This window comes from Bombina bombina, unplaced genomic scaffold (genome assembly GCF_027579735.1).
Source record: "Bombina bombina isolate aBomBom1 unplaced genomic scaffold, aBomBom1.pri scaffold_811, whole genome shotgun sequence".
NCBI lineage: Eukaryota > Metazoa > Chordata > Amphibia > Anura > Bombinatoridae > Bombina > Bombina bombina.
Genome location: NW_026511875.1, coordinates 113,424 through 127,256, shown reverse-complemented (window position 1 = coordinate 127,256; position 13,833 = coordinate 113,424). Strand labels below are relative to the sequence as shown.

Below are 13,833 nucleotides of genomic sequence, written 5' to 3'. Positions count from 1 at the left end.
CATCAACAGAGCTTAACTGGGAGCTTCTAAGTTTGTTTTTAAACGGTTTATACTGGATTTTTAGATCAGTATCTGTGCCTATTCTTTTTTTATAGTAGTGTCTACAATTTGAGGCAGAACATATTAATCTTTAGCAACATAAGTGAGACTGCAGTACTGTGCATAAACAGAGAGGTTTCAGAATATACCTGGGCAATAAACTGGAACACAACAGGAGAATGCATTCAGTATGGCTCTATGGCTCAGACAATATAGCCTCTGACTGAATCTATAGCCCAGCTTTATTTTTAAATTTAAAAAAACTGCGAAGCTGGTAAATTAATAATTTATTGTAAAAAAAAATCATGTATGTTTGTTAATTACTTAAACTTTAATTGCATTGTGAACAATTGTATTTATATATCACCATATCCCATTAAATATATTCCTGTTTGTGCAGAGGTAGGTTCATAACAGTGAAGGAAGCACTTATGTTTAGACAGGCTGATCAGTGGTTCTAGTGCCGTTGTATCCAGCCTCCATACTGGTGGAACACAAACACACCAGGATTTCATTTCATTTCTGAATGTGATTAAAAAAGTTATGGAAGATGATTCATACTTTGTGTTCAGGTTTAGGAAGAAATGAAGCTGAGGAACACTTATCTACACAGCATTTGTATTTAAGTGTTATTTGGAACAAGAGGTCCTACTATCCCAGGTTAGTTTGGCACATTATGGGCTAGATTACAAGTAGAGCACTAAATTAGCGCTTTACTTTGTAATACCAGCGAACGATAATGTGCCCTGGTATTACAAGTTAAGCACAATGCGAACTCAAGCTTGTGTTCGCATTGCTAGGAAGCATTGCACTCACGAGAGCGCCCTTCCATAGGCTGCTATGGGAGCCTCGTTCTGATGCTGTCAGAGACGGCATCAGAACCTTGCACAGTGAAAGGGGTAAGTAGCGCAGCGATGGGCAGCATTTTTAAATATATATTTATAAGGATATATACATAAATATGTATGTGTTAATATGTGTATATACTGTATATTAACACATAAATATATATATAAAAGCATATACATATACTGTATATTAACACATAAATATATATATATATATATAAGCATATACATATACTGTATATTAACACATAAATATATATATATATAAGCATATACATATACTGTATATTAACACATAAATATATATATAAAAGCATATACATATACTGTATATTAACACATAAATATATATATATATATATAAGCATATACATATACTGTATATTAACACATAAATATATATATAAAAGCATATACATATACTGTATATTAACACATAAATATATATATATAAAAGCATATACATATACTGTATATTAACACATAAATATATATATATATATATAAGCATATACATATACTGTATATTAACACATAAATATATATATAAAAGCATATACATATACTGTATATTAACACATAAATATATATATATAAAAGCATATACATATACTGTATATTAACACATAAATATATATATATATATATATATATATAAGCATATACATATACTGTATATTAACACATAAATATATATATAAAAGCATATACATATACTGTATATTAACACATACATATATATATATATAAAAGCATATACATATACTGTATATTAACACATAAATATATATATATATAAGCATATACATATACTGTATATTAACACATAAATATATATATAAAAGCATATACATATACTGTATATTAACACATAAATATATATATATATATATATATAAGCATATACATATACTGTATATTAACACATAAATATATATATATAAAAGCATATACATATACTGTATATTAACACATAAATATATATATATATATAAGCATATACATATACTGTATATTAACACATAAATATATATATAAAAGCATATACATATACTGTATATTAACACATAAATATATATATATATATATATAAGCATATACATATACTGTATATTAACACATAAATATATATATAAAAGCATATACATATACTGTATATTAACACATAAATATATATATATATATATAAGCATATACATATACTGTATATTAACACATAAATATATATATATAAAAGCATATACATATACTGTATATTAACACATAAATATATATATAAAAGCATATACATATACTGTATATTAACACATAAATATATATATAAAAGCATATACATATACTGTATATTAACACATAAATATATATATAAAAGCATATACATATACTGTATATTAACACATAAATATATATATAAAAGCATATACATATACTGTATATTAACACATAAATATATATATAAAAGCATATACATATTCTGTATATTAACACATAAATATATATATAAAAGCATATACATATTCTGTATATTAACACATAAATATATATATAAAAGCATATACATATACTGTATATTTACAATACACACAGTTCCCATTGACCACAATGTAAAGGCACTTTTCAGTGCCGTTTTTTTTTGTCTAACACCCCATGCACACCAACTTTAAAGCCCCAAAACTGCCTGGTACAGTTTTTATCATTTAAAAAAAAAGCAAGCTATAAAGCCCTCTATTTTGGGGCATTTGGATCTCTGGTAGCAATAACCAGCTACTTGTAATGGCCGGTTAGTTATCACGGAAATTTTCCCGTTTGCGAGAGCGCAATAATTTAGCGCTTCATTTGTAATCTAGCCCTATATATTATGGTATAACTCATATACAGAGTGAGTAGGTGGCACAAAAAGCACTGTTACAGACACCCATTGGCAGCAGATCAATGAAAATACACATAATGATTAAGTTGTTAAAATACTACACAGAAACACACATCTGTTCTATTATTGCTTATTTTCTCAACTTTAAATTACATTAAATACAGTAGAATTGCATAATCAATAAATTCATAATAAAAATACAACGCAAAAATGCTTACTTTGAATTTCAAATGAGCAGTTGATTTTTTTCTGACAAATTTAAAAATTTCCTTTCATCTTCCTGTACCTTGTATCAGCTGATAGCTGATAGCCAATCACAGTCTAATATCCGTTAGATATCTGCAACCAAGAACATTTTGTTTATAATAAAATTTTCATTCCGAATATTCAAGGAAACTCGTTTCCCCGAATATTCGTTGGCTGCACTTTTCGGTATTTGTTTTGTTTATAACGAATCGAATACTGAATTTACATTAAACATTTAGCTACAGGTGAAAACTACACCTGTAGCTACATTACTTACCTTAACTTGCTAACCCGATCTTCTTCTTGCCAGAACCCTGGCTGCGCAAACAGGACCTGCACTAAAGTTAGTGCATAGCTGCCAAGTGCGCTAAACCTCCTGTTAACGTGGCCAAGGACCTGACAAGAAGAGGATTGGGTTAGCGCGCTCTCCAGAGCGCATTAAGTTAAGTATTAATCCTTTAAAAGTAATTTTTTAATTTTCAATTTTGCTGGTGCATTTATTCTGATATTCGTTTTCATTAACGAAAATCTAATTTTCGGTAGGAATGTGCATTCGTACAAAAACGAATGCACATCTCTAAAATCCGTATATGAGCTATGAACGCTTTGCTTTCAACACCGAATACCATGAAAACAAAGTATGGGATTGATCACAATCCTTTAGACAAGTTTATCTAATACATTTCTAAAAAAAAGTAATCATTAAATGCATAGGGGTAAATTTATCAAGCTCCGTACGGAGCTTGATGCCCCGTGTTTCCGGCGAGCCTGAACAGAAGTTATGAAGCAGCGGTCTAAAGACCGCTGCTCCATAACCTGTCCGCCTGCTCTGAGGCGGCGGGCAGAAATCAACCCGGGTTGATTGACACAAGTAAAGTTTCTTGCAGGCTGGTAAGGTTTGTCATTTACGGTGAGGAGTTTTTAAGTAATCATAGGTCCTGCATTTATATATATATATATATATATATATATATATATATATATATATATATATATATATATATATATATATATATATATATATATATATATATATATATAAATGTCCCTTTAAAGGCATTCCATGGGGAACAGAAGAGTGTCCTGCAGTTTGTAGTTCTGTGACAAATAATACTGTATATGTTTTTTTTCCAATGACAATAAACCAATTAAAAGATAACTTACTACCCACTAGTATGTGATTTAGTGGGTTAGAATAATCTATGTGAATGAGAGGCAAATTAAAATTCCAAGTTCCAAGAAGCTTATCTGCCTACAAATGACATATTGTGCCAACGGGTGTGGACTGAAGTCTGTTCACAGTGTGTAAAATGTCACAAAGAACATAACATTATTAGGCTAGCACCAAAAACATATTCCAGTATTATTAAACATTCACATGGATTCTTAGGGGCCGATTTATCAAGCACCGTATGCCCCTGTTTCCACGCGAGCCTTCAGGCTCCCCAGAAACAGAAGTTATAAAGCAGCGGTCTAAAGACAGCTGCTCCATAACTTGTCTGCCTGCTCTGAGGTCGCGGACAGAAATCAACCAGATCGAATACGGTAGGTTTGATTGACACCCCCTGCTAGCGGCCAATTGGCCGCGAATCTGCAGGGGGCGGCATTGCACCAGCAGTTCACAAGAACTGCTAGTGCAATGATAAATGCCGACAGCGTATGCTGTTGGCATTTATCGATGTGCAGCGGACATGATACGCTACATCGTATCATGTCCGCTCGCATATTAATAAATTGACTCCATAGTTTACTCAAAATTAAACTTTCGTGGTTCAGATAGAGCGTGCAATTTTAAGTAACTGTCTAATTTACTCCTATTATCAATTTTTCTTCATTCTCTTGGTATCTTTATTTGAAAAAGCAAGAATGTAAGCATAGGAGCCGGCCCATTTTTGGTTCATCACCTGGGTAGCACTTTCTGATTGGTGTCTAAATGTAGCCACCAATCAGCAAGAGCTACCTAGGTGCTGAGCCAAAAACGGGCCGGCTCTTAAGCTTACATTCAAATAAAGATACCAAGAGATCAAAGAAAAATTGATAATATGAGTAAATTAGAAAGTTGCTTAAAATTGCATGCTCTATCTGAATCAGGAAAGAAACATTTTGGGTTTAGTGTCCCTTTAACAGGTGACTGCACATATTTGCAATAACGACCTCTGGAATGTAGTATCTCCCATCATTGTATATTCCCCCTGTATACAGACTATCATGACAGTTTCATTTTGACTAGACTATCCCTTTAATGTCTATGGGGCTGATTATAGATGAATCATTTTGTTCTATCTGAATCAAGTAAGTACAATTTTGATTTTTACATCTTTTTTTATTTATGTCTCTCCCAAAATGATTAGCAGCACAATGTCATCCCTGCATAATAATATGTAGATTCATTTCAAATCTCAGGGGATACAGGATAACCCGTGGAGTTTGGAAGATTATGCGCACAAGTACCTCAGGGTGGTGTAGTAATGTTTTCAGTACATACTATAAATATTTACAAGCCAAAAAAAAAGGAACCAAAAATCTTTGGAACAAATTTCCTCAGTTGTAATTTCCTTTATAGCCTGGTGTAAGAAAAGTTCAGTATTTTCACAGTGAGCTAAGTTACAAAGTTTCCATGCAGGCCACATAAAAGATTTTTTATGGAATGATTTCAACAATTATCTGAAGCTTCTACAGTATGCGATAATTGCTTTGTTGCCACAAATATGGACTTCGAGGGGCAGATTTATCAAGGGCCGAATGGCCTCTGAGGCTGCGGACATCAATCCGCCCGATCGTGTACGATAGGGTTGATCGACACCCACTGCTAGTAATTGGCCGCGAATCTGCAGGGGCGGCATTGCACAAGCAGTTCACCAGATCCACAGACATTTGATAAATTGGCCCCAGAGAATTGAAAATGTAAAGTTTCATCACATATTCTATTTAATTCCTATGTTTTTCACACATTTTTTTTTTCCTTTTTAGACAAAGCAACTGCATAGCACAACATTGGAAGGCAGATAATGCAAGTGAATTGTATTCTGTTTAAACAGTAGTACTACTTTCAGCATGCTGTGTATAAGATAAATTCTTATTCTGAAGAAGATTTGCTTTCACAGTATATTGTGTAACTGCCCATTGTGGTTGTAGAAATAATTACGGTACATTCACTTTAGTATTGCATGCTACTTATTCCGAAATAAATGCCAAGGCCTGCATAATCAAAGATATTTTGGAATCATGAAGTAAGGTACCTGATTGGTCTACCACGAGGTGTAAATGACAAATCTGAATGTTATAATCTCGTTAGCATTAAGAATTTTCATTAAAGGGACATTATACACTAGATTTTTCTTTGCATAAATGTTTTGTAGATGATCTATTTATATAGTCCATAAAGTTTTGTTTTTTAAAAAATGTATAGTTTTGCTTATTTTTAAATAACATTGCTCTGATTTTCAGACTCCTAACCAAGCCCCAAAGATTTAGGAGAATACCAACGTATACCTATTCCAGCTTGCTTCTGTTTGTGTAAAGGGTCTTTTCATATGCAAAGGAAGGGGGAGTGTCTGATATCGCCCACTTGCAGTGGGTGTTCCAGTAACCTTATAAAGAGAGCTAAACTGGGAGCTTCTACGTAAGTTTTTAAACGGTTTTATACTGGATTTTTATATCAGTATCTGTGCATCTTATTCTTTATAGTAGTGTCTATTACATGCAGTTATGTAAAAATTGGTGTATATTGTACCTTTAAAGGGACATGAAACCCATTTTTTTTCGTTCATGATTCAAGGAGAGCATTTGATATTATTCAACTTTCTAATTTAATTCTTTTTTTCTAATTTGTTTTGTTGTCTTGGTATCCCTTGTTAAATAGGAAACCTAGGTAGGCTCAGGAGCTGCTGATTGGTGGCTGCACATATATGTCTCATGCTATTGGCTCACCCATTGCGTTAACTCACTCCCAGTATTGCATTGCTGCACATTGAACAAAGGATACAAAGAGAACAAAGCAAATGAGATAATAGAAGTAAATTGGAAAGATGCTTAAGAATTTTTAGGGGGGTTTTCGTGTCCCTTTAAAGCTAATTATTAGGATATACTGTATATCATAAAAAATCAATGTTTTGAATATTTTAGTGTTGTATAAATTAGCTGTATGCTGTTCTACAGATCTGTGTATAGATGTATCAAATCCTATAGCTACCAGTTCATACACTGAGTTCACTAGGAACTGTTTTTTTTCCCTATGAGTTCTACAATATCCCTGAGTAACTCAGAGTAATACAATAGATAGAAATAAACTATTGTTGTGCTCTTGGCATCCTGGATTTCATTCGTGTTTTTTATTGTTCTCTGTGTTTTGTAGATTAGATATAAAGTCCACTATAAGTTTGGCCGTTTTTCTTGGTCTTTCCATTACTACTGAGTGACCACAGTTTTCCAGAATTTCTACTTGGCTGCCAGGTATAGAATCTGCCAAAACATCGGCTCCAGAAACATCCAGCACCTTAGAATAAAGGAATAGAAAAAAACATTACTGTCTGGTGGTTACTAAATGATCAGTCCTGTATTGGCATTAAAAGAATAGTATACTGTAAAATCATTCTCCCCTTAATATGTTTACAATGACTTGTTATACCAGCTGCAGAGTTTCAAATGTAAGTAAAATAGCACCTTTAGGTATATTTTTGTATACAAAATAGCTGCCTCTGCTAATTGAGACCACAACCCAATGATATGGGCTGAACTTGCAGGGAGAGCAGACCTCATTAGCGTATCTTATCTCTCTATACTCAGTGAGAGACTAGTAATCAGATAGAACAATGGATAATGGACATTTCTTTCATGTACTTAGCAAGAGTCCATGAGCTAGTGACGTATGGGATATACATTCCTACCAGGAGGGGCAAAGTTTCCCAAACCTCAAAATGCCTATAAATACACCCCTCACCACACCCACAATTCAGTTTTACAAACTTTGCCTCCGATGGAGGTGGTGAAGTAAGTTTGTGCTAGATTCTACGTTGATATGCGCTCCGCAGCAAGTTGGAGCCCGGTTTTCCTCTCAGCGTGCAGTGAATGTCAGAGGGATGTGAGGAGAGTATTGCCTATTTGAATGCAGTGATCTCCTTCTACGGGGTCTATTTCATAGGTTCTCTGTTATCGGTCGTAGAGATTCATCTCTTACCTCCCTTTTCAGATTGACGATATACTCTTATATATACCATTACCTCTGCTGATTCTCGTTTCAGTACTGGTTTGGCTTTCTACAAACATGTAGATGAGTGTCCTGGGGTAAGTAAATCTTATTTTCTGTGACACTCTAAGCTATGGTTGGGCACTTTGTTTATAAAGTTCTAAATATATGTATTCAAACATTTATTTGCCTTGACTCAGAATGTTCAACATTCCTTATTTTTCAGACAGTCAGTTTCATATTTGGGATAATGCATTTGAATTAATCATTTTTTCTTAGTAAACTTTTGGTAGCTATTCCTCCGGCTGTTGTTTGTATTAATTGTCATGACAAACTTGTTAATGCAGATAATATTTCCTTTAGTAAAGTACCATTGTCTGTTGCAGTTCCTTCAACATCTAAGGTGCAGAATGTTCCTGATAACATAAGAGATTTTGTTTCTGAATCCATAAAGAAGGCTATGTCTGTTATTTCTCCTTCTAGTAAACGTAAAAAATCTTTTAAAACTTCTCTCCCTACAGATGAATTTTTAAATGAACATCATCATTCTGATTCTGATGACTCTTCTGGTTCAGAGGATTCTGTCTCAGAGATTGATGCTGATAAATCTTCATATTTATTTAAAATGGAATTTATTCGTTCTTTACTTAAAGAAGTACTAATTGCTTTAGAAATAGAGGATTCTGGTCCTCTTGATACTAATTCTAAACGTTTGGATAAGGTATTTAAATCTCCTGTGGTTATTCCAGAAGTTTTTCCTGTTCCTAATGCTATTTCTGCAGTAATTTCCAAAGAATGGGATAAATTGGGTAATTCATTTACTCCTTCTAAACGTTTTAAGCAATTATATCCTGTGCCGTCTGACAGATTAGAATTTTGGGACAAAATCCCTAAAGTTGATGGGGCTATTTCTACCCTTGCTAAACGTACTACTATTCCTACGTCAGATGGTACTTCATTTAAGGATCCTTTAGATAGGAAAATTGAATCCTTTCTAAGAAAAGCTTATCTGTGTTCAGGTAATCTTCTTAGACCTGCTATATCTTTGGCTGATGTTGCTGCAGCTTCAACTTTTTGGTTGGAAACTTTAGCACAACAAGTAACACATCATGATTCTCATGATATTATTCTTCTTCTTCAGCATGCTAATAATTTTATCTGTGATGCCATTTTTGATATTATCAGAGTTGATGTCAGGTTTATGTCTCTAGCTATTTTAGCTAGAAGAGCTTTATGGCTTAAGACTTGGAATGCTGATATGGCTTCTAAATCAACTCTACTTTCCATTTCTTTCCAGGGTAACAAATTATTTGGTTCTCACAGTCCTCTGGCTATGAAAGAAGTATCTCGAATTTTGGTTTGGGCGGAATCCAGCTCCTGTCTAATCTCTGCGGTTCATATCCCAGGTGTAGACAATTGGGAAGCGGATTATCTCAGTCGCCAAACGTTGCATCCGGGCGAATGGTCTCTTCACCCAGAGGTATTTCTTCAGATTGTTCAAATGTGGGAACTTCCAGAAATAGATCTGATGGCGTCTCATCTAAACAAGAAACTTCCCAGATATCTGTCCAGATCCCGGGACCCTCAGGCGGAGGCAGTGGATGCATTATCACTTCCTTGGAAGTATCATCCTGCCTATATCTTTCCGCCTCTAGTTCTACTTCCAAGAGTAATCTCCAAGATTCTGAAGGAATGCTCGTTTGTTCTGCTGGTAGCTCCGGCATGGCCTCACAGGTTTTGGTATGCGGATCTTGTCCGGATGGCCTCTTGCCAACCGTGGACTCTTCCGTTAAGACCAGACCTTCTGTCACAAGGTCCTTTTTTCCATCAGGATCTCAAATCCTTAAATTTAAAGGTATGGAGATTGAACGCTTGATTCTTGGTCAAAGAGGTTTCTCTGACTCTGTGATTAATACTATGTTACAGGCTCGTAAATCTGTATCTAGAGAGATATATTATAGAGTCTGGAAGACTTATATTTCTTGGTGTCTTTCTCATCATTTTTCTTGGCATTCTTTTAGAATACCGAGAATTTTGCAGTTTCTTCAGGATGGTTTAGATAAGGGTTTGTCTGCAAGTTCCTTGAAAGGACAAATCTCTGCTCTTTCTGTTCTTTTTCACAGAAAGATTGCTATTCTTCCTGATATTCATTGTTTTGTACAAGCTTTGGTTCGTATAAAACCTGTCATTAAGTCTATTTCTCCTCCTTGGAGTTTGAATTTGGTTCTGGGAGCTCTTCAAGCTCCTCCCTTTGAACCTATGCATTCATTGGACATTAAATTACTTTCTTGGAAAGTTTTGTTCCTTTTGGCCATCTCTTCTGCCAGAAGAGTTTCTGAATTATCTGCTCTTTCTTGTGAGTCTCCTTTTCTGATTTTTCATCAGGATAAGGCGGTGTTGCGAACTTCTTTTGAATTTTTACCTAAAGTTGTGAATTCCAACAACATTAGTAGAGAAATTGTGGTTCCTTCATTATGTCCTAATCCTAAGAATTCTAAGGAGAAATCATTGCATTCTTTGGATGTTGTTAAGAGCTTTGAAATATTATGTTGAAGCTACTAAATCTTTCCGAAAGACTTCTAGTCTATTTGTTATCTTTTCCGGTTCTAGAAAAGGCCAGAAAGCTTCTGCCATTTCTTTGGCATCTTGGTTGAAATCTTTAATTCATCTTGCCTATGTTGAGTCGGGTAAAACTCCGCCTCAGAGGATTACAGCTCATTCTACCAGGTCAGTTTCTACTTCCTGGGCGTTTAGGAATGAAGCTTCGGTTGATCAGATTTGCAAAGCAGCAACTTGGTCCTCTTTGCATACTTTTACTAAATTCTACCATTTTGATGTATTTTCTTCTTCTGAAGCAGTTTTTGGTAGAAAAGTACTTCAGGCAGCGGTTTCAGTCTGAATCTTCTGCTTATGTTTTTCATTAAACTTTATTTTGGGTGTGGATTATTTTCAGCAGGAATTGGCTGTCTTTATTTTATCCCTCCCTCTCTAGTGACTCTTGTGTGGAAAGATCCACATCTTGGGTAATCATTATCCCATACGTCACTAGCTCATGGACTCTTGCTAATTACATGAAAGAAAACATAATTTATGTAAGAACTTACCTGATAAATTCATTTCTTTCATATTAGCAAGAGTCCATGAGGCCCGCCCTTTTTTTGTGGTGGTTATGATTTTTGTATAAAGCACAATTATTCCAATTCCTTATTTTATATGCTTTCGCACTTTTTTATCACCCCACTTCTTGGCTATTCGTTAAACTGAATTGTGGGTGTGGTGAGGGGTGTATTTATAGGCATTTTGAGGTTTGGGAAACTTTGCCCCTCCTGGTAGGAATGTATATCCCATACGTCACTAGCTAATATGAAAGAAATTAATTTATCAGGTAAGTTCTTACATAAATTATGTTTTCATTTTAGGTGGGGATACAACTGGCAAAATCAGATTTCTCAAAAGGACATAATCAAGGTAAAAGAGCTATCTGTAAATAATTTTATACACTCTAGCAGGGAAAATAGATAATTGGGAACACTTTAAAGGGGAGGGCAAAAAGCACAGTACACTGTCCCTTTAAATGTGACATACATACCTGATCATGTTTTCCCCAAATGATTTGTGTTGGAACAACAATTTTGGTCATACTTTCATGTAGGTTGTGTCGTGACTTCTCGTCCACTAAAGCTAAAAATACTTCAGAGTAAAATAAGAAATATTAGAAGTGAATGTTCAGAAAAGAGGACACTAGAATTCTAACTACAGTTGTAGGGTACATCAACACCACAGATGTTTTATCCTTTGTAAATGAACATTAAAGTATTTTATATGTGCAGTATATATCGTCAACTAAAGGAAAATTAAATTTAAAGGGCCAACTGCACAAAAAAGTTATAAGGGCTCATATATTAGAAAAACATTGTGATACATACATATACAAGTCTAGAAATGTATATGTATGAATATACTGTATATACATATATATATATGTGTGTGTACATATGTATTCATGTATTTAGATGTGTATATATGTATTTACAGACATACATATAAATACATATGTACACATATATTGACACACATTATATATATATATATATATATATATATATATATATATATATATATATATATGCACTGGCGCCCTTTGCAGTTAAGTAGATGAAAATATGTAAAAACATATTTATGCAATATTCATATTTAATGTAGTTCATAATAAGTGTTATACTGTGTATTTACTGTAAATATTTCACATTCCGGTGTTCTGCATATAGCAGAATATGTTCTATGTATTTATAAATAGATATTCCTATATATATATATATATATATATATATATATATATATATATCTGTATATATCTATACCTATATATAATCATGTATATATATATATATATATTATCGGTTATTTGTAGAGCGCCAACAGATTCCGCAGCGATATATATATATATATATATATATATACACACAGTATATACACATACAGGTATATATATATATATATTATCGGTTATTTGTAGAGCGCCAACAGATTCCGCAGCGATATATATATATATATATATATATATACACACAGTATATACACATACAGGTATATATATATATATATATATATATATATATACACACACAGTATATATATATATATATATATATATAGTACTAAAATACCATCAGATATATGTAGAAATATGTATTTATGAATAAATAGAACATATTCTGCTATGTGAAGAACATTGGAATGTGAAATATTAATATTTTCATGTTGGGTTTGCGCACTTGATAATATGCGACTGGGTTTGCACGCAAGTAGGGTGTTGTTCTCCCCCCCCCCCCCCCCCCCACACACACACTCTTTATTGCTCCATTGACTTCTATGGGGGAATAGGTTATCGCTTGCAAAACATTTAGGGCCAGATTATAAATGGATCCATACCTTAAATGTCACTGGTCTTTCTGTGGTGATTGCATTTTTAATAGTGCAGTCTCGCAACCAGTGACTGCAATTTCTGTTAGCCAGCAAGGAGGGGGGGTATGATAGCACTCATGGTTGGACTTGCGTTATTATAACCAAGAAAACCCTTAACGAGCAGTGACGGGGTTAAACCTTTTACAGCACATTCCTTTACAGGGATAAATATTTATGCTGTTAATATATTGTGTTCTGTTAGGCCATTTGCATATTAATTGGTCAGCTATTTCAGTATATATGAAAGGTTTTCTTGAAAAAAAAATTGCAGTAAATTAAATTTAGTATTAAAACTGTGCTTAGAAGCCTTAAAGGAACACTCACAAAACACATTCAAGAAAAAAATAAATAAAGGGAAGACATTCTATTGTAAGCTTGGTCTGTGGGTGCGTAATACAATTATGTGTTCAAAAACAGCAGTGCATTACATTCTTTTTTACAATATTTATTTATACTTATCTTACATTTTCTGTAAAATTCATTATGAGGAATGCGGACATCAACAAGTCCTTGCAAGACCTTAAAGGAGAAATGAAATAAAGTTGAAAATGCATTACTTATTTAAAGGACATTAAACAAAATGTGTCCCCAGGATTCAGATAGAAAATACAGTTTTAAACAACTTTGCAATTTACTTCTATTATCAAATTTGCATCATTCTATTGATATCCTTTTTTTCA

General features: G+C 33.4%; 1 protein-coding gene across 1 annotated transcript in view; it reads right to left on the bottom strand.

The window, feature by feature from the left end:
* Window positions 1-5,305: 5,305 nt before the first annotated feature.
* Window positions 5,306-13,833, bottom strand: part of LOC128643993 (monoacylglycerol lipase abhd6-B) — a 79,603-nt gene continuing 71,075 nt past the window's right edge. The window contains exons 5-7 of the mRNA XM_053696760.1: window positions 13,618-13,672; window positions 11,778-11,878; window positions 5,306-7,498 (exon numbers count right to left, since the gene is read on the bottom strand). Coding sequence (XP_053552735.1) covers window positions 7,322-7,498; window positions 11,778-11,878; window positions 13,618-13,672 — 333 coding nt within the window. The 3' untranslated portion in view covers window positions 5,306-7,321. The remainder of the gene's footprint in view (window positions 7,499-11,777; window positions 11,879-13,617; window positions 13,673-13,833) is intronic.